The sequence below is a fragment of the Xyrauchen texanus genome, chromosome 36 (genome assembly GCF_025860055.1).
Source record: "Xyrauchen texanus isolate HMW12.3.18 chromosome 36, RBS_HiC_50CHRs, whole genome shotgun sequence".
Lineage (NCBI taxonomy): Eukaryota > Metazoa > Chordata > Actinopteri > Cypriniformes > Catostomidae > Xyrauchen > Xyrauchen texanus.
The window spans coordinates 32,166,993-32,192,351 of record NC_068311.1 but is presented as its reverse complement, the minus strand read 5'-3'; the positions used below and the strand labels follow the sequence as shown (position 1 = coordinate 32,192,351).

The window sequence follows — 25,359 nt, the reverse complement described above, 5'->3', positions numbered from 1 at the left end:
TATGAGCCCTTTTATATATATCATTTTTATTATTTCAAAATTGAACACTTTAACATAACCTAAAATGTTAAAGGCAAGAATAAAATGGCAAAACAATACGTTTATCATACTTAGCACGGAGAATAGGTAGTCTTGTTTTGTCTGTTATCATTTGAGCTACATATCATTGTCAAATTCAAATCAAAAGTCATATAAGATTAAGATTATACATGATCACGTACAGAGCAAACTCAAAATGTACTAGTGTGTCACTAATAGCACAATGTGTTACTTGAGATTAAATATTTCTAGCCCAGCATTTTAGAACAATATACTTTTATACATACAATAATGATACAACTTAACAATGAGTTAATGATAATATATGATAATCTGTTTCTGCCAGGATCTTTATATGGATTGAATGATTGTGTTACGTTCACAGCACCTCAAAGCATCACAAAGATTGTTTCACTCTCACAAGAGCGACTCTCTTTATACATCATAATTGATTTTCCCCCTTTATAACTAGAAAACTTATGTTGACACATTGGAATCATTTTTATACAACGATAAACATCAGTGAGGTTACAGAACTGCACAGCGGCACAAATAACAGACAAGCACGCATATGTCTCTTTATTATCTGTACTTTGTGTTGAATGTGTATTTCAGGCCAACACGCCACCAACAGCAGAAGCAATAATGATCCCAAGCAGCACACAACAGATCACAATCAGAACTTTCTTCTGTTTGTAAAAGAATTAAAAGTACCACAGCACAAAATAAAATGAAAAAAAAGAAAGTTGACAATATTCCAGGCAGCGTGAAAGAGAGCAGAGAATAAAGAGTTAATGATACGTTGACCATTTTAAACATTCATTCTCCCTCTCGAAGCAGAGAGCATATTCTGTTACAATAGTTTTGATGGAAAAATGATTTAGTTAATACAGTAAGTGAGTGTTCACCAATATGAGGCAAACATTTATTGAGAAAATCTCATACTTCACACAAGAATCAAACGAAAGAAGTATATAATATAAGACATTTTAGTCTGCAAAAAGAAAATAAAGCCTATTTTTAGGATCATTAAGAGTTTTTGCTTCAACATTATATTCATGACCATGAAGCACATTTCCTCCCATAATTCTCATTACTGTCATGCCAAAAATCACATTTTCAGTTCTGCACTGAGGGGGAAAAAATGATACATTATATCAATTGTAAATAATTTGTACATTGGGGCAGTATTTGTTATGTTGGCTTTATGCTGATTTTATGAAGAATTGTTGTATTAAATATGAAGTCACTGTTTACAAATGAAATTGAGCTAAAAATGCCCCAAAAGTGTTGTTTGTTAAAACACCTTGTTCTGAAAGATTATTGGAGATCTTCTGATCAGGACAATCTCAGGATTTGACATAAATGAATATATTTCACGCATCAGCGTTATTTTATCACGTCTGCTGTAATAAGGCCAACATTCCTGCAGCTGCTTTCACACAAACAGCTTTCTCATTTCAAAGTGCAACTGCTGTGACAGATATGAGGTCAAATCTAATGATAAACTTATATTTTCTGGATGACGCTTCAGAGCTCTGAGCACCAGAACCGTCAGGCACAGGTACAGTTCCCCTTCTGGGGCTTCTTTCAGGAGCCTCGGATACCTCTGAATATGAAAAAGGCCAATGCCAAATTGGTGAACAGAATTTGCATGTCCTCCCCCGGGTATAAAAGGCGGGGATTGTGCACCTGTTCAGTCAGATTCTTTCTTCGGAGCCGAGACATTGTGTGAACACTCACTATTGTTCCACTCACCTCTAGAGAGCCTTTGCTGTTGGATCCTATGGCACATTACCAGCAGCTTTCTCCCTCCTCTGCACGCCAGTGTAGTCCACGCCCCTGGGCACATCGACAGCATTTCCTAAAATAGTATATTTCCTCTGAAAGTGTTTACACATTGGCGTTGAATGTCTTTTTAAAGACACATCTTTTTCAAGATGCCTTTCCACCTTTGTGTAGTTCCTGGATGCGGTAGATATCTATCGGCTTCTGACGGTTCTCTATGCTGCCTCATGTGTATGGGCTGCGTTAACACTGAGGCAGCGTTTATGAATGGTTCATGTTCTCATTGCGAGAGCATGTCCATGGCAACGGTGCGGTCACGGCTTACCTTCCTGAAAGGAAACGGCACTCCTGCCGCCCCCCGCAACGCGCCTTCTTCCCATGTGATTGAGGCCTACTCGGCTGGCAATGGAGGTGATTTGGGGAGTTTGGTGGGCGCGGTTTCGCCGGGTAAATCCCCGCGGACCACCCGCCCCCCTGCGCGCTTGTTTGCTTCTGTCCAGGCTCGATGTGAGACCAGCTCACCCCACCGCCAGTTCTCCTTCAGACCCCCCGAGCTGGATGAGTATGTCGGCGCTACATTGGAAAGCATCACGCCGTCTGACGCTGAGGACTCAACTGGGCCTCCAATTTCGGGTCTGCTCGCCCACTTTAAGACAGATGTGCAGATGTCCGGCAAGCTTACCCGGGCTGTCGAGAGTGTTGGGCTGGACCAGAACTTCCCGCCCCCGCCCCAGCCCTCACGGTTTGACAAATGGTTCCTCGGGTCAGGGCACCGCTCACAGCCATGCCCCCTCTCGGTTCCTTTCTTCCCGGAAGTGCATGACGAGCTGACGAAGTCTTGGAGGGCACCTTTTACTGCCCGAAACTGACCTCCTTGCTCATCCGCTCTCACTACTCTCGAGGCCCACGGGTACACGGAGGTCCCCCAAGTGGACAAAGTGGTTGCAAAACATGGCCACTTGGCGGGATCACCCAGTACTCCCCTCGGAGGCCTGTAGGACAATGCCGGCCCTGCCATCCAAAGCCTACAGCACCACCAGATGGGCCGCTTACACTCTGCATGCCAGGGCCCTCCTGCAAACCCACCAGGCCAAGGCACCTAAAGACTGCACTTGTGTAGTCCTGATCCTGATGTGCTGCAGGATCTGTGCTCAGCGACCGACCTTGCCTTCCGGGCCACGAAGGTCACAGTGCGGGCACTTGGACAGGTGATGGCCACCCTTGTGGTCCAGGAACGTCATCTATGGCTGAACTAGTTCGAGATGCGGGAAACTGACAAGCCCGCTTTCTCAACGCCCCCATCTCCAGCCCGGTCTATTCGGCGACACCACTGAAGACTTTGCCCAGCAGTTTTCAGCAGTGAAAAAGCAGAAGGAGAACATCCAACACATTTTACCTTGGTGCCGGACTACACCCAGCGGAGCCCTGTCTGCTCACCGAGGGCATCCCCCTGTGGCAGCAAGAAACCAGCAGGTAGCTCCACCTCAACCAGGGCCCAGCTCTCAGCCCCAGCATACAGCTACCTGCAGGCAGCGGACGCCCCGTCTCACGAACCTCTTCAAGGACCAGTAAGGCTCCCAAGCATTCCCGAGATGGACCACCCAGGGGACGAGACATTTCAGCAGGAGCTGGTAGCCAGACCACTCCTTCCCCTGGTGGAGGGCCGGGAGGAGAATTCTTGGTTTCCGTTTTTCATCTGCCGCAGTACCCACTTTTTTAATAAAAGAGCAATTTCCTCATCCCCTGGGTCACCTAGCCAGTGCCCGCAAATGCCGTTCTCATGGCGCCCCAGCAACAGAACCTTACAGGCAAAGTGGCAATCTGGACATAGACACTTCACTTCCTCGTACACGTCTGTACAGCGTTCACAACCCCGGCCGGCCGGTTCTGACGAGTCCAGAGGACGTCTCACTAGGACCTCATGCAGAGCAAGGTAAGTGCCTTAAGTTCTCTCTCATCACACATGCCTCAGGACACAACTTTGCCTCCCGACGCAACATTACCTGTTCCCCACCATGTGGCTTACACTTTCCAACCCGTCACGCTGGCTGGCCAGGACCATCTGACTCGGCTACGCAATTCAGTTCACCAGGCGTCCACCCCATTTCAGCGGCATCTGCCCCACCTCGGTGCACGTCGAAAAAGCCAGCACTCTGTGCACGGAAATCGATACCCTTTTGCAAAAGGATGCGATAGAGCCTGTCCCTCCATCCCAGATGGAGAAGGGTTTCTACAGCACTTGCTTCATCGTACCCAAAAAAGGAGGTGGGCTGAGGCCAATCTTGGACCTGCAAGTTCTCCACTGGTCTCTACACAAACTCCCGTTCAAGGTGCTCATGCAAAAACACATTCTAACATGCGTCCGACATCAAGATTGGTTTGCAGCGGAGGGTAGTGGGCATCCGCATACACAACTACCTCAATGACTGGCTGATCTTAGCTCACTCTCGAGAGGCACTATGCGCCCACAGGGACCAGGTGTTCAGGCACCTCAGCCGTCTAGGGCTTCAGGTCAACTGGGAAAAGAGCAAACTCTCCCCGGTTCAGAGCATCTCTTTTCTCGGCATGGAGTTAGACACAGTCTCAACGATAACGCACCTCACCAACGAGCATGTGCGCAGTCAGTGTTGAATTGCCTCTCGTCCTTCAAAAGAGGCACTGCAGTCCCTCTAAAACAGTTCCAGAGGCTCCTGGGGCATATGGCATCCTCAGCCATGGTTGCGCCGCTAGGGTTGATTCACATGAGACCGCTCCAGCACTGGCTTCAGACTCGAGACGCGAGATGGGCATGGCGCCGTGGCACGTATCTACCACCGTGCCACTTCCACATGTGGCCTGAAAACCCACCCTCAGTATGTGGTCTCCGCGGGGTCTTTTCCCCCTGAAAGTATAGGACTGGAAAAGAACGCCTTCCCTGATGCATGTTATAGCTAGATGGCCCCAGCTGCATCTAACACTCTGTGAGGAGAAACATAGAGAGGAAAAGGCTGGCGCGGTCTGCTCCCATGCTTGTAACGTTGCTTGTTCCAACCCCTCAAGGGAAAATCCTTGGACAGATGCCGGAAACATAATAAAAACAATATGATGTCTTAGTGGGGCGTTGGGGAAGGTTACGTGCAGTATGATGCCCATGCTCCTTTGGCACGCTACTGCTTGCTTTACCAGCACCAGTCATAACACGGTCCGGTGTAGGTGGCGCTATTGAATAGGGACCCCTTGTGTCACTACAATCGACACAACGTCGAGTGAGTGACAGAAGGGGAACGTCTAGGTTACTAGTGTAACACCCGTTCTGATAAAGGGAACGAGACGTTGTGTCCCCCTTGCCACAGCACAGTACCAAGCCACTGTAATGGCCGAACCTTATTCTCTGCTCCTCAGTGCAGAACCTGACTGAACAGATGCACGATCCCCGCCTTTTATACCCGTATGTCCGGGGGCGGGACATGCAAATTCTGTTCACCAATTTGGCATTGGCCTTTTCATATTCAGAGGTATCCAAGGCTCCCGAAAGAAGCCCCTTGTGTCACTACAATCGACACAACGTCTCATTCCCTGCATCAGGGATTACACTAGTAACCTAGATGTTTTTTCCCTCAGGCTACCTCATAAACAGATAAAACTGCCCCATTGAGCAATAATTGTGTTAAATACACAGTTTAGTCTATTTATATTTATCCAAACATCCTACGTCTTCTGCATTACATCCCCTTCCACTGTATATAACAGATTTGTATTTGTACATACGTATATATATATATATATATATATATATAGTCTTATTGTGTATTTCAATATATACTTATATTTTTTTATTTTTCATCATCATCTCTGTCTTGTTGTTGTATTGTTTGTGCTCTGGAAGCTTCTGTCACCAGGACAAACTCCTTGTATGTGTGGAAGCACACTTAGTAATAAATCTCATTCTGATTCTAGCACGGCAGATCCAACGGGATGAACCTGACCCAGTCTCTTTCACTGCAACGCTTGCATATAAAATAGGTCAAAAATGATTATTTACTGTATGTGGACCAATAATTTACGCAGTAATGACACATTTTGTGAGCCTGATGGTAGTTTTCATTCTTATATGCTTTTCTAGCTTTAGAAGTGTGTTAAACATGAGGATGCTTAATTATTAAACCTGTTCCATGTCCAACATAACCATACAGGCAATTTTAAACAAGTTATAACTGGTTTCGTTGACAGTTATAAAAAACCTACATTTATTTCTTCACTGTAAACCCTTTTATATACACTACCAGTCAATAGTTTTGAAACACTTATTCATTCTTTATTATAATTTATTTTTTCTTCACATTTTAGAATAATAGTAAAGTCATCACAACTATAGAATAACATAAATGGAATCATGGGAATTATGTTGTGACTAAATAAAATCTAAAATAAATCAAAACTGTGTATATTTGATCGTCTTCACAGTAGTCACACTTTGTCTAGAATTACAGACATGAACATTTTCTCCAGCAGTTTCTTGAGGAATCACTCTGAGATGCTTTTAAACAGTATTGAAGGAGGTCCATCTGTGTTGGGCACTTATTGACTGCTTTTATTATTCTGTCCAAGTCATCCATTTCAAAACCTTTTTTTTATTAAGTTTTAGTTTTAAAATGAAATCAATATGATGGCATGATTATATTTGTCTACAAAACTCATTTTAAACATTTAATCACACGCCTTCAGATCAACAGATTTTTAACATCATGAGAAACATTTCAGTCAAGAGGTTCAAAACCTTTGACTGTGCGTGTGTGTATATATATATATATATATATATATATATATATATATATATATATATATATATATATATATATATATATATGTATGTGCATTTTAATTTCATAACTAAATTTCATCAAATCATTGTTAGCAATCTTTAACAATATTAAATAAATAACACTGGACTAAATTTAAGTTGTATTAATATTAGCTAAAGTATTACTTACTCAATTATTCTGTTAAGAAATTGGAATGTGTAAATCTTAAATATATATATATATATATATATAGTGTGTGTGTATGAGTGTGTGTCTCTGTGTGAATGTGTGTGTGTGTGTGAGTGTGAGTATGTGTGTGAGAGAGTGTTTGTGTGTGACTATGTGTGTGTGTGTGTGTGACTGTGTGAGTGTGTGAGTATGTGTGTGTGTGAGTATGTGTGTGTGTGTGACTGTATGTGTGTGTATGTGTGTGAGAGAGTGTGTGACTGTGTGTGAGTATGTGTGTGTGAGTGTGAGTGTGTGAGTATGTGTGTGAGAGAGTGTGTGACTGTGTGTGTGAGAGTATGAGTGTGTGTGAGTATGTGTGTGTGAGTGTGAGAGTGTGAGTATGTGTGTGAGAGAGTGTGTGACTGTGTGTGTGAGAGTATGTGTGTGTGTGAGTGTGTGAGTGTGTGTGAGTATGTGTGTGTGTGTGTGTGTGTGTGTGTGTGTGTGAGTATGTGTATCGCAGCTATTTCAGCCCACATTATATCAGATATTACACTTATTCTGCGGAGTGTTGTGGATGCATTTAATAAAATTAGATATTTGCCCCATTCTTGCAAATTAAACTGTCCCCTATGCAGGACGAGGTCATTCAGCGGCTCCCCCATGAAAATGCCCATTACGTAGTGGATGGAAACGCATAACAATTTGTATTTTCTTAAGTCAAAATTTTAGAAATGCTCTTAAAAAAACATTTTGGATGGAAATATACAGTACATATACTGTATATATAAATATATAAATGCTTATATTTAAGATCCAAACATTACAATTTCATAACACAATAATTGAGTGATCTTTGGCTAATATTAATAAAACTTACATTTATTCAAGTTTTATTTATTTAATATTGTTAATATGTGAAATTTAAACTATTAAGAAGCACATTTTTTATATCAATAACTGTGTTTTGAATAAGAGTGAATGACATATCGCTGTGAATCTTTACTAGTGAAAATGTAATTATAGATATCAAATTTGTTTTTTTTTACCAGTTGAAATTGCATTTTTTTTATATATGAAGAATTCACATTTGTAGTACTGGAAACTGAATTGTTGACATCAACAATAAATATCCTGCAAATTAATTAAAAGTTAAAATGGCTTGCCATACACCCCAGGGCGAACTTTCAGGAAAACTTCTAACCGGCTGCTAAACACCTTCTTGCTGCCATTGGTCCACGTCATCGGTGGGTGTGGCCTGAATTTCCATCAACTACTTTGTTTATGTTTTTCTGTCAGTATTTAACATGAACACACCGGCGTGAAAGAACATGTCATGCGATTTTGTTTTGTTTAATTAATCTACAAAATGAATCAAATCTACTCAAATTCTCTAAAGTGCCCATTCAGTCATGTGCCATGTGCAGCGACAGCCATTCACACATCTGCCCAAAGTAACATGTGCCCCTCATATCATCATTCTTTTATCTGTATTCTCTTTGCAGTAGTATCCGTGTCATGGTAAATTACAATAACAGAGAGTAGTATGGCGTGCGTCATGAATTCAGAGTGTAAACAAGACAAATTCAACATTTCCTACTGCATATATTTTCATTTAAATCATCTTCGAGTGCTTAAAACAGCTTCTGTTACTGACTTCATGTGAATTATATTCAGAATGAGGCATGATAACACATGTTAATGTCACATTAGTTTAGGTGTCCTCATATTTAATGCTCCTCTAAACGGCTCCCACAGCGCTGTGACGGGTGTCTGAATGTTCGCAAACATTATACTGTTGTAAGAATGAAGATCTACTTCTCCGGAAGTATACTGGGGCCTTTACTGTAATTATTACGAAAATACTGATGTAATGCAAAAATATGAATGAACATAAATATAGACTTCATTGTCTTTTTACTCTTTCTCCTGATAACATTCTTCTCCACATCTGCAGCGTTTCAACCGAAGGAGCACAGCACTTTATAAACACTTTATTACATGCACACAAATATAACGCAACATCACTCGTGCATCTCAAACATGCCACAATGCAACAACAGCAAACACAACACGCTACACAAAACATGAAGTTCTCACATACATCTCATTTCATCATACAGTACATTTATTATACATTCAAACTTGACATCATTTCACCATCATGCATGTGACAAATGAAATTCTCCATCTTTACATCTTCTGAGCATCATATATATGTTTGAACGGGCCAATCAGAGCTCTTGATCAGCTCAATCCAATTGCAAGTGAGATGATGAGGACGAGAAGACAGACGGCCACACAAACCGCCATCAGGATCATCTTCTGGAGGGGACACGCATATATTCACATCGTCAGAGCTGCAGATATTACAGACCTGCCTTCAAAACAGCATTCTTTCATGAATTCTGTCTCAACAGGCCCAATAACGGTTTAAGCATTAGTTTATTTTGCTTTCAAGCCAACCATTAATGGTGAGACATTACCCCAGCGTTGTTAAAGCCACTTAAATTATGAGTAGCTTCAGTTTCACAGTAGTAAACTACAGACAAATAACCATTTTAGAAGTAGATACATGACACGCTACTAAAATCAATAAAGCTATTTAAGGAAACAATATATTTTCAGATAAAATAATATTATATATTTAGCAATTTATAATCAGTGTCATGATATGTGGGTACTGTGATTTTATTTTGTAGTTCCTCTATTTAATTTTTAACTCTGTTTTGTGTTTGGAGTGTTTCCCAAATGTGTCTTGTATTTAGATGTTTTGTGGTGAGTCTCAAGTTATTTCTCAAGGGGGGGAGCGCGTTTGTGTCCATCGACATGTGTCTTCCATTCAAGCGCATTGCATTAGGGTTAAGATTAGCGTCAGTGCCGAAACATTTGACCACTGAGTGCAAAGTCCACCCCAGCACCCCCCTAGATCCGGCCCAGTGATGCAAATCTATTTATTGATTGATGAATAACTTTTCCGACACATTCTATGATGGGCTCGATGACATATCAATCCATTAGCATTACATTTATATTGACAGCACACACAGAGGAGGTGCAAAGATTCTCCGAGCACTGTAAGGAGTTTTCCACTATAAGGGAAAACAGTCAAATGAGATGGATGTACTGATGTTCATGCAGGATGAACAGCAGGTACTACGGTACCATTAACTCACCCGCAGTGCCTTACTCTGGTACTTTACCGCCTTCTTGGTGTCTGACACTGCCTTTTCAACGTAATCCACTGAGTGCTCCACATTATACTCTATACGGTCTATCATCTCTCCCTGAGCAGCACCAAAGAATACCACAGAGGAACAGACACAAGAACAGAGGAGAAAAGCAAAGAGAGAGAATGTGGTCAGATGAGCGTTATGGATCATCTGCTGTATCTCACCGTTCTGCTGCTCTTCTGGACTTTAACAGCTGCTTTTGTTACTTCTTTGGCCTTTTCCACATAATCCTGAGCATTACTCACATTCTTCTCAATATTATTCACTAACTCTCCCTGAAAGACAAGAAAAAATAACTCCATAAACCAGTTATCTGGCAAAAACTTAAAGTATGTCCTGAAAAATGTGTGATGACAGTGGCACACTGTGCTTAATATAGTCAACACTTTCCATAAGAAGTTACTAAATAGAGCTTGAAACTCTCACAAAATAATGTCAACGTTTAGTCATTTTCAACACAGTATCAGCGAATGGAGGTGCTTAAACTTGTTCTTCAACTCTAGGAGCGAAACGTCTAGGTTACGTATGTAACCTCCGTTCCCTGATGGAGGGAACAAGACGTTGTGTCGAAGAAGCGACACTAGGGGTCTCTCTTGAGCGCCAAATATACCTCTGATCTATGAAAAAATGGCCAATGAGAAGTTGGCGGACAGAATTTGCATGTCCCACCCCCGGACATACGGGTATAAAGGCGGGGAAATGCGTCTGTTTCATTCAGTATTTTTCTGAGGAGCCGGAAATGGTCCGGCCACAACAGTGGCTCAGCTCAGCAACGTGGCCGGGAGGACACAATGTCTTGTTCCCTCCATCAGGGAACGGAGGTTACATACGTAACCTAGACGTTCCCCGTCTGTCGCTCGAAGAAGCGACACTAGGGGTCCAATTTAAATCATGTCATGCGCTGAGCCGTATACGTGTACTGCTGACACAGGAGCGGGCAGGTACTTGACATGCCAAAACGACCAGCTGTATCAGACTGCACCCTTCCTCGGCGGAACCCTTATAGTTACCCTAGACAGGGGAACAATGCAATGCCTGCCAACCTGGGAACGGGCCGAGCCTAGCCAGGCCTCTTTTCTCTCTATGTTTCTCACATAGAGCAAAAACGGCTGGGGCCCTTACACACATCGTGGGAAGGGGGTCTTACCCAGTTTCCTATTCTTTCAGGGGGATAAGACCCTGCGGAGACCACACCCACCCAGAGAGGGGGAGGTAAAAGTGGCGAAATACACCACATGGGCTTTTAGGTCACATGTGGGAAGTGGCGAGGTGGTAGATCCCGCCTCTTCGGAGGGAGGAGTTGCTACAGACACAGCGACTGGGGGGCAGCGGAAATTGCCCAAGGCAGACTCGGGTCCAATCGTAAGGAGACCATACCGCGGAAAATACACACAGGAGGAAAGTCCACGTACGAGCCCTAACCTGTGGAGCACCTATTCCAGTACAGGGTAGATTTGATTACCCACAGTGGATTGGGTCGGCGAATTCCTCCGCTGAATTGCGGACCCACAGGTCTAGGGAGGAGTAATCCAGGGAGCCAAGTGAGTGGGCTCTCCTGGGACAAAAAGCGCACGGTATTACATCAGCCAAGGGAAAGGGCGCTAGGTGCAAGTGATTTACCCGGTCAATCCGTCAGCGTGTTTGGCTCGGACCTGAGAAAACATGGGACGAGACTGACTCTACCCTGAGATTGTAGAATCTCGCAAATGTATTAGGTGTTGCCCAATCCGCTGCTCTGCACATGTCTGCCAGGGAGATGCCTCTGGCCAGTGCCCACGAGACGCAACACTCCTTGTTGAGTGTGCTCGGACCCGCAAAGGGAGGGGGTGGGGGGCACGGCCTGGGTGCGATAGGCCAATGAAATGGTGTCCACCGCCCAATGGGAGAGCCTCTGTTTGGAGACAGCGTTCCCTTTCTGCTGTCCACCGAAGCAGACAAAGAGCTGCTCAGAGCGTCTAAAGCTCTGCGTGTGGTCCAAGTAGATACGCAAAGCACGTACCGGACACAGCAACGAAGGGGCTGGGTCTGCCTCCTCAAGCGCTTGCAGGTTCACTACCTGATCTCTGAAGGGCGTGGTAGGAACCTTGGCACCTAGCCCGGTCGCGGTCTTAGGATCACATGTGTTTCTGCCGGACCGAACTCCAGGCAGGTGTCGCTGATAGAGAACACCTGCAGGTCCCCGACCCTCTTAATGGAGGCGAGCGCGATCAGCAGGGCCGTATTTAGAGATAGGCTCCTGAGTACAACTGATTCTAGTGGCTCGAAGGGGGATCTCTGAAGGCCTGAGAGGACCACTGAGAGATCCCAGGAGGGAAACAGGCATGGCCGGGAGTGATTTAACCTCCGGGCACCTCTTAGGAACCTGATAATCAAGTCGTGCTTACCCAAAGACTTGCCGTCTACTGCGTCATGGTGGGCCGCGATAGCAGCTACATACACCTTCAAGGTGGATGGGGACAGCCTCCCCTCCAACCTCTCCTGCAGGAAGAAGAGCACCGACCTGACTGCGCACCTCTGTGGGTCTTCGCCAACAAACGCCACTTCAGGGTGTAAAGTTGCCTGGTAGAAGGGGCTCTGGCTTGGTTGATCGTGTCTACGAAAGCAGGTGGTAGATCAGCTAGATCTTTCGTGTCCCATCCAGGGGCCAGACATGGAGGTTCCAAAGGTCTGGATGTGGATGCCAGAGCGTGCCCCGTTCCTGAGAAAGAAGGTCTTTCCTCAGGGTAATTTGCCAGGGAGGGGCTGTCGCAAGGAGTACGAGGTGCGAGAACCAAGCCCAAGTGGGCCAGTAGGGAGCCACTAGAGTGACTTGTTCCTCGTCCTCCCTGACCTTGCATAGTACCTGTGCAAGAAGTCTCACTGGGGGAAATGCGTACTTGTGCAGCCCCGTGGGCCAGCTGTGTGCCAGTGCTTCTGCCCCCAGGGGAGCCTCTGTTTGGGCATACTAGAGCGGGCAGTGGGCGGTTTCTCGGAGGCAAACAGGTCTTACTGAGCCTTGCTGAACCATTCCCAAATCAGCTGGACCGACTGGAGGTGAAGCCTCCACTCTCCACTTGGACAGCGTTGTCGTGATAGTGCGTCTGCTACCACATTGAGGTTGCCGGGGATGTGAGTGGCACGCAGCGACTTGAGTCTGCGTGCTGTCTGATTTGATCAAGACGTGTTTGCCCTGAACTAGCGGGTGAAAACATTCAGCAACCCCAGGCAGTTGATGTGCCAGCGCAGCGGGGCCCCTTTCGAATGGCCCGCAGCTGCGTTCCCATTGCACAAGGTGTCCCAACCCAATCTGGAGGCATTGGTCGTGACCAGGGCATGTCGGGATACCTGCTGCAAGGGGACTCCTGCCCACAGAAAGCAGAGGTCTGTCCAGGGTTTGAATGTTTGGCGTCAGGCGGGGGTGACCATCACACGGTGCGTGCCGTGGGGCCATGCTCGTCTCGGGACTCGAGTCTGGAGCCAGTGCTGAAGCATTCTCATATGCATCAACCCCAGCGGCGCGACCGCCGCAGAGGATGCCATATGCCCCAGGAGCTTCTGGAAAAGTTTTAAAGGGACCGTTGTGCCTGGCCTGAAGGTGGCGAGGCATTTCAGCACTGACTGCGCGCGCTCGTTGGTGAGGTGCACTGACATTGAGACTGAGTCTAACTCCATGCCGAGAAAAGAGATGCTCTGAACCGGGGCAAGGGCTGCCTCTGCGACCTTCGTAAAGACACGAGGGCATCGAACGCGAACCGTAGAAAGGGTCGATGTCGAGGCAGTATTGAGACGTGGAAATACGTGTCCTTCAGGTGTACCGCTGCAAAGCAATCTAGATGTCTGACGCATGTTCAAATATGTTTCTGCGTGAGCATTTTGAACGGGAGTTTGTGTAAGGTCAAGATCGGCCGCAAGCTGCCGCCATTTTGGGTACGATGAAGTAAGGGCTGTAGAGACCCTTCTTTATTTCGGTTGGAGGGACAGGCTCTATCGTGTCTTTGAGAAAAAGGGTCACGATTTCCACGCGCAGGGACTTGGCATGTTTGCCGTGTACTGTGAAAAGCGGATGCCCACTAAGGGGGGGCGGGGGCCTGGCAAACTAAATTGTGTAACCGAGTCGGATGGTCCTGGCCAGCCAACGAGATGGGTTGGGAAGAGAAAGTCACACATCCAAGCTCCGTGCTAGGTGCAATAAAGGGACGATTATTTTTTATGTACCCGGTGGGGCTTCGCAGCGGGGGCGGGTTAGTGACTGAGGAGGAGGTCCAGCGACAGAGTCCTCTAGACTCGTCAGAACCGGCCAGCCGGGGGACAGTCGTGGCTTGGCTGGAGGCGGGGGGTCCGTGTCCAGGGGACTGTTGAGGTCTGGCTGCAGTGTGCCGTGAGAACGGCATTTGCGGGCCAAGTGACCCAGAGACAAAGGAAATAGCTCTTTTATTGAGAATGTGGGTACCGCAGCCCCGCTTTCTGAGGGGTGTGGCAAATGAAATAAACTCAAACAAGGATTCTCCTCCCAGCCCTCCACCGGGGGACGGTGCCTGGGCACCTTCAGGGTCCTCGAGGAGGTCCGTACGACGGGGGGTGTGCACTTCCTGCAGGGTGCTCGACGCGGGGGCCAAGAGCTGGGCCCAGGTTGAGGCAGAGCAGCATGTTACTTAGCTACAGGAGGACGCCCTCGGTGAGCAGACGGGGCTGGGCTCTTGGCGGCAGGGTTGCGGCGGGGAAGGATATGTGTAATGGCCTCCGTCTGCTTCTTCACCGCGGAGAACTGCTGGGCAAAGTCCTTGACGGTGTCGCCGAAGAGGCCGAACTGGGAGACCGGCGCGTTGAGGAAGTGTGTCTTGTCTGTCTCGCGCATCTCGACCAAGTTCAGCCACAGATGATGTTCCTGAACCACGAGAGTGGCCATCGCCTGCCCGAGTGACTGTGCTGTGGCCTTCGTGGCCCTGAGGGCGAGGTCGGTCGCTGAGCGCAGTTCATGCAGCACGTCGGGATCAGGACTACCCTCGTGCAGATCTTTAAGTGCCTTGGCCTGGTGGACTTGCAGGAGAGCCATGGCATGCAGGGTGGAAGCGGCTTGTCCGGTGACGCTGTAGGCTTTGGTGGTCAATGACGACGTTGTCCTACAGGCCTTGGAGGGGAGCACAGGGCGACCCCGCCAGGTGGCGGCATGCTCAGGGCATAGGTGGAACGCAACCGCCCTATACACCTGGGGAATCGCTGTGTACCCGTGGGCTGCTCCGCTGTCGAGGGTAGTGAGAGTGGATGAGCGAGGGGTTTTATGACGAGCAGAGAGGGGTGCACTCCATGCAGTCGTCAGCTCATCATGCACCTCCGGGAAAAAAGAGACCGGGAGGGGGGGCGTGGCTGTGAGCGGCGCACAGACCCCAGGAACCAATCATCCAGCCGCAATGGCTGTGGGGAGGATGGAGGGTTCCAGTCCAGCCCCGTGCTGGCGGCGGCCCGGGCAAGCATGTCGGACATCTGGGCGTCAGCCTCAGCCTGGGCGTGCTGGCCCGAAGGTGGCAGCCCAGACGAGTCATCCTCGTCAGATGCCGGACCGCTCTCTGATGCAGCAGCGAGCTCATCCAGCTCGGGGGGCGCTAGAGGATAGGCAGGCTGGCTGTGAGGCGAAGTCAACAAGCGTGCCGGGTGGTGGGAGGTTCGCGGGGACGTACCCGGCGAAACCGAGCCCGCTGCCACCCCCGATCGCCTCCATCGCCAGCCGCGTCATCCTCAATCCTGTGGGAAGAAGGAGTGACGCGGGGGGCGGCTGGAGTGGTGTTCCTTCGGTTGAAGGAAAGCCACAACCGCAACTTTGCCATGGTCATGTTCTCGCAGTGGGAACTACACAGGGGCGGAAGGTCATCTTTATACAGACGTTCAACGCAGCTGTGTATTGCTCTTTTAGAGAAAAATACTCTCTTAGAGAAAATCACTTTTAAACTCTTTTAAGTTTGCGCTGTCGAAGAAGGAGAAAGCCGCTGTTGTGCGCCGTAGATCCAACAGCAGATCGACCAGAGGTAAGAGGAACAGGTGTGTGTGACTTGCAGCTCGTTGCATGTACGACCATCGGCTCCGAAGAAAATTTCTGAATGAAACAGACGCATTTCCCCGCCTTTATACCCGTATGTTTTTCATATTATTATTTTTATTTTTTATTTTTATTGCTCCATGGTAAAACACAAAACATTTCATTTTCTTCTTTACATAATTTAAATTCCCATGTGCAAAAGGGAGCAAAAAGAAGATAAAATCTTATAATATCTGTCCCCTATTCCAAAATACAAAATAACTTTCTTAAGCAGCTTACAGCCAAAATTACACTGACAAAAAACAATGTTGTTTAAATAACAGCAATTCATGCAGTATAAAAAAGCAGGCAATGCCCAGACAGCAAAACAACAAGTAATCCAATACATATAGAGAAAAAAAAACAAAACAAGACAACAACATGGATCTCACCATATTAATACTAACAAAATTTACTTTGCTTATATCTCTGCTTATGCTAACCGATATTATTAGACCCAATAAAATAAAAATAAAAACTAAACAAAACACAACAACAACCCGTATGTCCGGGGGCGGGACATGTAATTTCTGTCCGCCAACTTCTCATTGGCCTTTTTTTCATAGATCAGAGGTATATTCGGCGCTCAAGAGAGACTCCTAGTGTCACTTCTTCAACACAACGTCGAAGTGAGCGACAGACGGGGAACTAAATATTACATGTTGTTTTATATTCAATTCATTTGACATATGGTGTGTGATTTTTGCAAATCTATTATTAACATTATTATTTACTTCCTTTTTATCTACATTTTATTATTTAAAACAAATCACATATTTTATTGCTGTCATTTGCTGTCTGTTTGTTGAAAGTACCATATATTTAAATGAACCCATTTATTTAAATTGGTTTGTTAGTATTCAATGAAAATAACAGCAGAAAATAATAAGGATTAAAGTTTGAATTACCTTAGGATGTTAGTGATGACCCATAATTTTCAGCACCATCCTAAAAGACTATGTCATATATCAGATAGAAAGAAAAAAGCAAAATAGCAAAAAAAAAGAACACAGGACAGAAACAGAGCATGTAGAATAGAGAGAGAAAGGTGTGGAGAAAACAAGAGCAAACCCAGCGAAAATAACAAGGAGACTGAACAGCAATCAAATCACATTTAAAGCAACTAGTGAATCATATTATTGAATCAAACAAATAATTTAAATGTTTGTATAAACTCATGAAATATATACTGAAAATATACTGAAATTTTCCCCATTCACTTTACTGGAGGTCAGTGATGACTTCATGTTCTTACAGTGAAGTTGTCTGTCTGTGATGATGTCAAGTTCTTACATTAAAGTCATCTGTCTGTGATGATGTCATGTTCTTAAAGTGAAGTTGTCTGTCTGTGATGATGTGATGTTCTTAAAGTGAAGTTGTCTGTCTGTGATGATGTGATGTTCTTAAAGTGAAGTTGTCTGTCTGTGATGATGTCATGTTCTTAAAGTGAAGTTGTCTGTCTGTGATGATGTCATGTTCTTAAAGTGAAGTTGTCTGTCTGTGATGATGTGATGTTCTTAAAGTGAAGTTGTCTGTCTGTGATGATGTCATGTTCTTACATTAAAGTCATCTGTCTGTGATGATGTCATGTTCTTAAAGTGAAGTTGTCTGTCTGTGATGATGTGATGTTCTTAAAGTGAAGTTGTCTGTCTGTGATGATGTCATGTTCTTACAATGAAGTCGTCTGTCTGTGATGATGTCATGATCTTAAAGTGAAGTTGTGTGTCTGTGATGATGTCATGATCTTAAAGTGAAGTCGTCTATCTGTGATGATGTCATGTTCTTACAGTGAAATCATCTGTCAGTGATGTCATGTTCCTACAGTGAAGTCGTCTGTCAGTGATGTCATGTTCTTACAGTGAAGTCGTCTGTCAGTCATGATGTGATGATACTACAGTGAAGTTGTATGTCAGTGATGATGTCATGTTCCTACAGTGAAGTCGTCTGTCAGTCATAATGTCATGTTACTACAGTGAAGTTGTATGTCAGCGATGATGTCATGTACTTACAGTGAAGTCATCTGTCAGTGATATCATGTTCCTACATTGAAGACGTCTATCAGTGATGTCATGTGCCTACAGTGAAGTCGTCTGTCAGTGATGTCATGTTCTTACAGTGAAGTCATCTGTCAGTCATAATAATAATAATAATAAGTTTTATTTATATAGCGCCTTTCCAGAGCTCAAGGACGCTTTACAATAGACAAGCAACAATAAAGGCAGAGGACAAAGACAGCAGACAAAACAACAGCAGGTAGATAACAGTGAAGGTACAGAAAATGAGAAGGTTAGGTAGATGGGGCAGCACCCAGCGAAAAAATAAAAATAAAAAAATACAGTACAACTTAAGAGTTATGACATTCAGCAAATAAGTGAGTTTTGAGCATGGATTTGAATTCAGAGATAGTGTTAACAGAACAGAGTGATCGCGGTAGAGAGTTTCATATTTTGGGTGCTACAACACTGAATGATCTGCCCCCCATCGAAACAAGGCGATGCCGAGGGACGACGAGAAGGCTAGAGTCGGAGGATCGTAGAGAGCGAGTCGGTGCGTAGGGGTGAAGCAGATTACAGAGATAGGAGGGAGCCAAGCCGTGCAGAGATTTAAAAGTGAGAAGGAGAATTTTGAATTTGATACGGTAAACCACAGGAAGCCAGTGAAGATCATGCAAAATTGGGGTGATATGTGCAGAACGCTTGGTGTGGGTGAGTATTCTGGCAGCAGAGTTTTGAATGTATTGCAATTTGGAAATGGAGCTAGCAGGAAGGCCAATAAAAAGTGCATTGCAATAATCGAGACGTGATGTGATAAATGCATGGATGACAGTTTCAGCGTGACGGAGCTGAGCGATGCGACGTAGATGAAAGAATGCTGATTTAGTGATAGAATTAATGTGAGAATGGAAAGATAGAGAGGAGTCAAAGATTACACCAAGACTTTTAACAGTACTAGATGGTTTGATGTGAGAGCCAGCAAACTCGCAGGTGAAGTTAGTAGGAATTTTGTTAGTGAGTGACGGAGGTCCGGTAAAAATAATCTCCAGTTTTGTCCATGTTAAGTTTTAAAAAATTTGAATGAAGCCAATCTTTTATTTCATGCACACAAGCAGGGATTTTGTCAGTTGTGATAGATAGAGTCGATGTACAGGTAGTATATAATTGAATGTCGTCAGCGTAAAAATGATAATTAAAACCATGACGGCGGAGGATCTGACCAAGAGGTATTATATAAATTATGAATAGTAATGGCCCTAAAACGGATCCCTGTGGGACACCTTGCTTCAGGGGGACAGTAGGTGAGCGAAAATCTTGAACTGAAATGTAGAACTGTCTATCAGAGAGATAGGAAGAAAACCAAGAAAGAGCAGCACCAGAAATACCCACATCCAAAAGACGAGAAATGAGTAGTTGATGGGAGACAGTATCGAAGGCAGAGCTGAGGTCCAGCAGCAGGAGCATAGACATAGAACCAGAGTCACCAGAGAGAAGCAAATCATTGAGTACCTTAACTAGTGCAGTTTCAGTACTATGTAGAGGGCGAAAACCAGATTGAAGAGGATCAAAAGATTATTTTCGACTAGAAAAGACTGAAGCTGGGAGGCAACAGTACTTTCTAGTAATTTAGCTATGAAGGGTAGATTTGAAATAGGACGATAGTTAGATAATACTGAGGGATCAATGTTGGGTTTTTTGAGAACAGGGGTAACAACAGCAGTTTTGAGTGGCAGAGGGAATGAGGTAGAGGTAAGAGATGCATTGATGAAGTGAGAAATAGGTGCAGAAATAACTGAATGGCAGAGTTTCAGAAGAGGAGTAGGAGCAGGGTCAAGACGACAAGATGAAGGGTTGGATTTCAAGATTAACTCAGAGACAGAAAAAGGAGTAGTCAGAGAAAAGTGAGACAGGGACTGTCCAGATTGGTTCGGCAGATAACTAATATTTGCAGCATCATTAGAGAGGCACTGGTTTACAGCATCGGTTTTTTCTAGCAGGTGAGTCATGAATGAACTACAGAGTTCATCAGAAGCTAGAGTAACAGGATTTGGAGGTTTGGTGAGTTTGTTTATTGTGTTAAATAATGCTTTTGGTCTGTTACTTGATTTATTAATTGTGGCAGATACAAAACTAGAACGAGCCAAGTTCAGGGCCGATTTGTAATGTTTAACATGTTCTATAAAAGCTAAATAGTGAACAGTCATGATGTCATGTTCTTACAGTGAAGTCGTCTGTCAGTCATGATGTCATGTTCCTACAGTGAAGTCGTCTGTCAGTGATGTCATGTTCTTACAGTGAAGTCGTCTGTCAGTCATGATGTCATGTTCTTACAGTGAAGTCGTCTGTCAGTCATGATGTCATGTTACTACAGTGAAGTTGTATGTCAGTGATGGTGTCATGTTCTTACAATGAAGTCATCTGTCAGTGATGTCATGTTCTTACAGTGAAGTCGTCTGTCAGTTATGTCATGTTCCTACAGTGAAGTCATGTCAGTGATGTCATTTTCCTACATTGAAGTCGTCTGTAAAGTGATGTCATGTTCTTACTGTGAAGTCGTCTGTCAGTTGTGATGTTATGTTCTTACAGTGAAGTCGTCTGTCAGTCGTGATGTCATGTTCTTACAGTGAAGTCGTCTGTCAGTGATGGTGTCATGTTCTTAAAATGAAGTCATCTTTCAGTGATGTCATGTTCTTACAGTGAAGTCGTCTGTCTGTGATGATGTCATGTTCTTACAGTGAAGTCGTCTGTCTGTGATGATGTCATGATCTTAATGTGAAGTCGTCTATCTGTGATGATGTCATGTTCTTACAGTGAAATCATCTGTCAGTGATGTCATGTTCCTACAGTGAAGTCGTCTGTCAGTGATGTCATGTTCTTACAGTGAAGTCGTCTGTCAGTCATGATGTGATGATCCTACAGTGAAGTTGTATGTCAGTGATGATGTCGTGTTCCTACAGCGAAGTTGTCTGTCAGTGATGTCATGTTCCTACAGTGAAGTCGTCTGTCAGTGATGTCATGTTCTTACAGTGAAGTCGTCTGTCAGTCATGATGTCATGTTACTACAGTGAAGTTGTATGTCAGTGATGATGTCATGTACTTACAGTGAAGTCGTCTGTCAGTCATGATGTCATGTTACTACAGTGAAGTTGTATGTCAGTGATGATGTCGTGTTCCTACAGTGAAGTCGTCTGTCAGTGATGTCATGTTCTTACAGTGAAGTCGTCTGTCAGTCATGATGTCATGTTACTACAGTGAAGTTGTATGTCAGTGATGATGTCATGTACTTACGGTGAAGTCATCTGTCAGTGATATCATGTTCCTACATTGAAGACGTCTATCAGTGATGTCGTCTATCAGTGATGTCATGTTCTTACAGTGAAGTCATCTGTCAGTCATGATGTCATGTTCTTACAGTGAAGTCGTCTGTCAGTCATGATGTCATGTTCCTACAGTGAAGTCGTCTGTCAGTGATGTCATGTTCTTACAGTGAAGTTGTCTGTCAGTCATGATGTCATGTTCTTACAGTGAAGTCATCTGTCAGTGATATCATGTTCCTACATTGAAGACGTCTATCAGTGATGTCATTTTCCTACATTGAAGTCGTCTGTAAAGTGATGTCATGTTCTTACAGTGAAGTCGTCTGTCAGTTGTTATGTCATGTTCTCACAGTGAAGTCATCTGTCAGTCGTGATGTCATGTTCTTACAGTGAAGTCGTCTGTCAGTGATGTCATGTTCCTACAGTGAAGTCATCTGTCAGTGATGATGTCATGTTCTTACAGTGAAGACGTCTGTCAGTCATGATGTGATGATACTACAGTGAAGTTGTATGTCAGTGATGGTGTCATGTTCTTACAATGAAGTCATCTGTCAGTGATGTCATGTTCTTACAGTGAAGTCGTCTGACAGTCATGATGTGATGTTCCTACAGTGAAGTCGTCTGTCAGTGATGTCATGCTCTTACAGTGAAGTCATCTGTCAGTCATGATGTCATGTTCCTACAGTGAAGTTGCCTGTCAGTGATGATGTCATGTTCCTACAGTGAAGTCGTCTGTCAGTGATGTCATGTTCTTACAGTGAAGTCGTCTGACAGTCATGATGTGATGTTCCTACAATGAAGTCGTCTGTCAGTCATGATGTCATGTTCCTACAGTGAAGTTGCCTGTCAGTGATGATGTCATGTTCCTACAGTGAAGTCGTCTGTCAGTGATGTCATGTTCTTACAGTGAAGTTGTATGTCAGTTATGATGTGATGTTACTACAGTGAAGTTGTATGTCAGTGATGATGTCATGTTCTTACAGTAAAGTCATCTGTCAGTGATGTCATGTTCCTACATTGAAGACGTCTATCAGTGATGTCATGTTCCTACAGTGAAGTCGTCTGTCAGTGATGTCATGTTCTTACAGTGTAGTCATCTGTCAGTCATGATGTCATGTTCTTACAGTGAAGTCATCTGTCAGTCATGATGTCATTTTCCTATAGTGAAGTCGTCTGTCAGTGATGTCATGTTCTTACAGTGAAGTTGTCTGTCAGTCATGATGTCATGTTCCTACAGTGATGTCATGTTCTTACAGTGAAGTCGTCTGTCAGTCATGATGTCATGTTACTACAGTGAAGTCGTCTGTCAGTGATGTCATTTTCCTACATTGAAGTCGTCTGTAAAGTGATGTCATGTTCTTACAGTGAAGTCGTCTGTCAGTTGTTATGTCATGTTCTCACAGTGAAGTCGTCTGTCAGTCGTGATGTCATGTTCTTACAGTGAAGTCGTCTGTCAGTGATGTCATGTTCTTACAGTGAAGTCGTCTGTCAGTGATGATGTCATGTTCTTAAAGTGAAGACGTCTGTCAGTCATGATGTGATGATACTACAGTGAAGTTGTATGTCAGTGATGGTGTCATGTTCTTACAATGAAGTCATCTGTCAGTGATGTCATGTTCTTACAGTGAAGTCGTCTGACAGTCATGATGTGATGTTCCTACAGTGAAGTCGTCTGTCAGTGATGTCAGGTTCTTACATTGAAGTCGTCTGTCAGTCATGATGTCATGTTCCTACAGTGAAGTTGCCTGTCAGTGATGATGTCATGTTCCTACAGTGAAGTCGTCTGTCAGTGATGTCATGTTCTTACAGTGAAGTCGTCTGACAGTCATGATGTGATGTTCCTACAATGAAGTCGTCTGTCAGTGATGTCATGTTCCTACAGTGAAGTCGTCTGTCAGTGATGTCATGTTCTTACAGTGAAGTCATCTGTCAGTGATGATGTCATGTTCTTACAGTGAAGACGTCTGTCAGTCATGATGTGATGATACTACAGTGAAGTTGTATGTCAGTGATGGTGTCATGTTCTTACAATGAAGTCATCTGTCAGTGATGTCATGTTCTTACAGTGAAGTCGTCTGTCAGTGATGTCATGTTCTTACCGTGAAGTCGTCTGTCAGTCATGATGTCATGTTCCTACAGTGAAGTTGCCTGTCAGTGATGATGTCATGTTCCTACAGTGAAGTCGTCTTTCAGTGATGTCATGTTCTTACAGTGAAGTTGTATGTCAGTTATGATGTGATGTTACTACAGTGAAGTTGTATGTCAGTGATGATGTCATGTTCTTACAGTAAAGTCATCTGTCAGTGATGTCATGTTCCTACAGTGAAGTCATGTCAGTGATGTCATGTTCCTACATTGAAGTCGTGTAAAATGATGTCATGTTCTTATGGTGAAGTCGTCTGTCAGTCATGATGTCATGTTCCTACAGTGAAGTCGTCTGTCAGTGATGATGTCATATTCTTACAGTGAAGACGTCTGTCAGTGATAATGTCACAGAGTTCTGCTCTCACCTGACTCTCCACAAGCATGGCCATATCCATGAACATGTCATGCAGCTCACGGATGCTGTTCTCCAGTTTGATGATCTCATTGTGTCTTGTCTCAATCTCATTCATGACCTGCTCACTGATGTTGGAGTCCATGATGATCTGCAGTGAAAATGAAGAGATAAGAAAGTTTGCAAACTTAATCCAGCTTTAGTTATTGGCTAGTTTGAGTATGCAACCGTGAACTAATAATATAAAAAACCTCACATCCAGCCACATAATTTATAAATCTCAAGACCAAAGTCCCATAACATCATGGTCATAATTTCCAAAGGGTCCCTCCAGAAGACCAAAATAAACCTGGACAAATATTTTGGCAGTGTCATATCTTTGATTCCATGTCTGTCGCTCACTTCAACGTTGTGTTGAAGAAGCGGCACTAGGGGGTCTCTCTTAAGCGCCTTTTGAATCTCTGATCTATGAGAAAAGGTCAATGAGAAATTGGCAGACAGAATTTGCATGTCCCGCCCCCGGACATACGGGTATAAAGGAGGGGAAATGCATCTGTCACACACAGTCACACACTGTTCCTCTCATCTCTGAGCGATTGCTGTTGGATCTATGGCGCATATCAGCGGCTTTCTCCCTTCTCTGCATGGCAGTGCAGTTTGCCCCTGGGCGCTTCGACAGCGCAACTAAAAAAGTTGATGTTCTCTAAAACAGTTATTTCGCTGTAATAACACAGCTGGCGTTGAATGTCCTTTTCAGGACGCGTCTTTATAAAGATGCCTTTCCGCCCCTGTGTAGTTCCTGTATGCGGTAGAGTGCTCTCCACTTCTGATGGCTACAGGCGCTGTCTCGTGTGTTTGGACTACGAACACACCGAGGCAGCATTTGTGGATGGCTCATGTTCTCACTGTGAGAACATAACCATGGCAACGTTGTGGTCGTGGCTTTCCTTCAAAAGAAGGAACGGCACTCCAGCCACCCCCTGCGTCATTCCTTCTTCCCACAGGATTGAGGATGACCCAGCTGGCGATGGAGGCGATCTGGGGATGGCAGCGGGCTCGGTTCCGCCGGGAATGCCCCCACGAACCACCCGCCCCCCGGCACGCTCGTTGACTTACGTCCGGGCTCGAGGCAACAGCGGCTCGCCTCATGGCCAGCCTGCCTATCCTCTTGAACCCCCCAAGCTGGATGAGCTCGCCGCTACATCGGAGAGCGGTCCGGCATCTGTTGCGGATGACTCGATTGGGCTGCTGCCTTCGGGCCAGCACGCCCAGTTTGAGGCTGACGCTCAGATGTCTGACATGCTTGCCCGGGCCACCGCCAGCAAGGGGCTGGACTGGAACCCTCCGTCCTCCCCACAGCCTTCGCGGCTTGATGATTGGTTCCTCGGGTCTGCGTGCCGCTCACAGCCGCCGCCCCCCGGTTCCTTTCTTCCCGGAAGTGCATTAAGAGCTGACGAGTTCGCGGAGGACACCCTTGTCCTCCTGTCACAAAG

General features: G+C 44.9%; 1 protein-coding gene across 5 annotated transcripts in view; it reads right to left on the bottom strand.

Moving 5' to 3' along the window:
- Window positions 1-90: 90 nt before the first annotated feature.
- The window catches only part of stx1a (syntaxin 1A (brain)), an 89,827-nt gene continuing 64,558 nt past the window's right edge, over window positions 91-25,359 (bottom strand). Inside the window, exons 8-11 of one of the 5 annotated variants that reach the window (XR_007968765.1) lie at window positions 23,880-24,017; window positions 16,967-17,014; window positions 10,174-10,284; window positions 9,085-9,101 (exon numbers count right to left, since the gene is read on the bottom strand). Coding sequence is in view for 4 of the 5 variants with exons in the window: in XM_052106517.1 (XP_051962477.1) it covers window positions 651-728; window positions 9,953-10,063; window positions 23,880-24,017 (327 nt within the window). In the remaining variant the exon portion in view is untranslated. The other 4 variants (XM_052106517.1, XM_052106514.1, XM_052106516.1 and 1 more) reach the window with 4 other exon arrangements.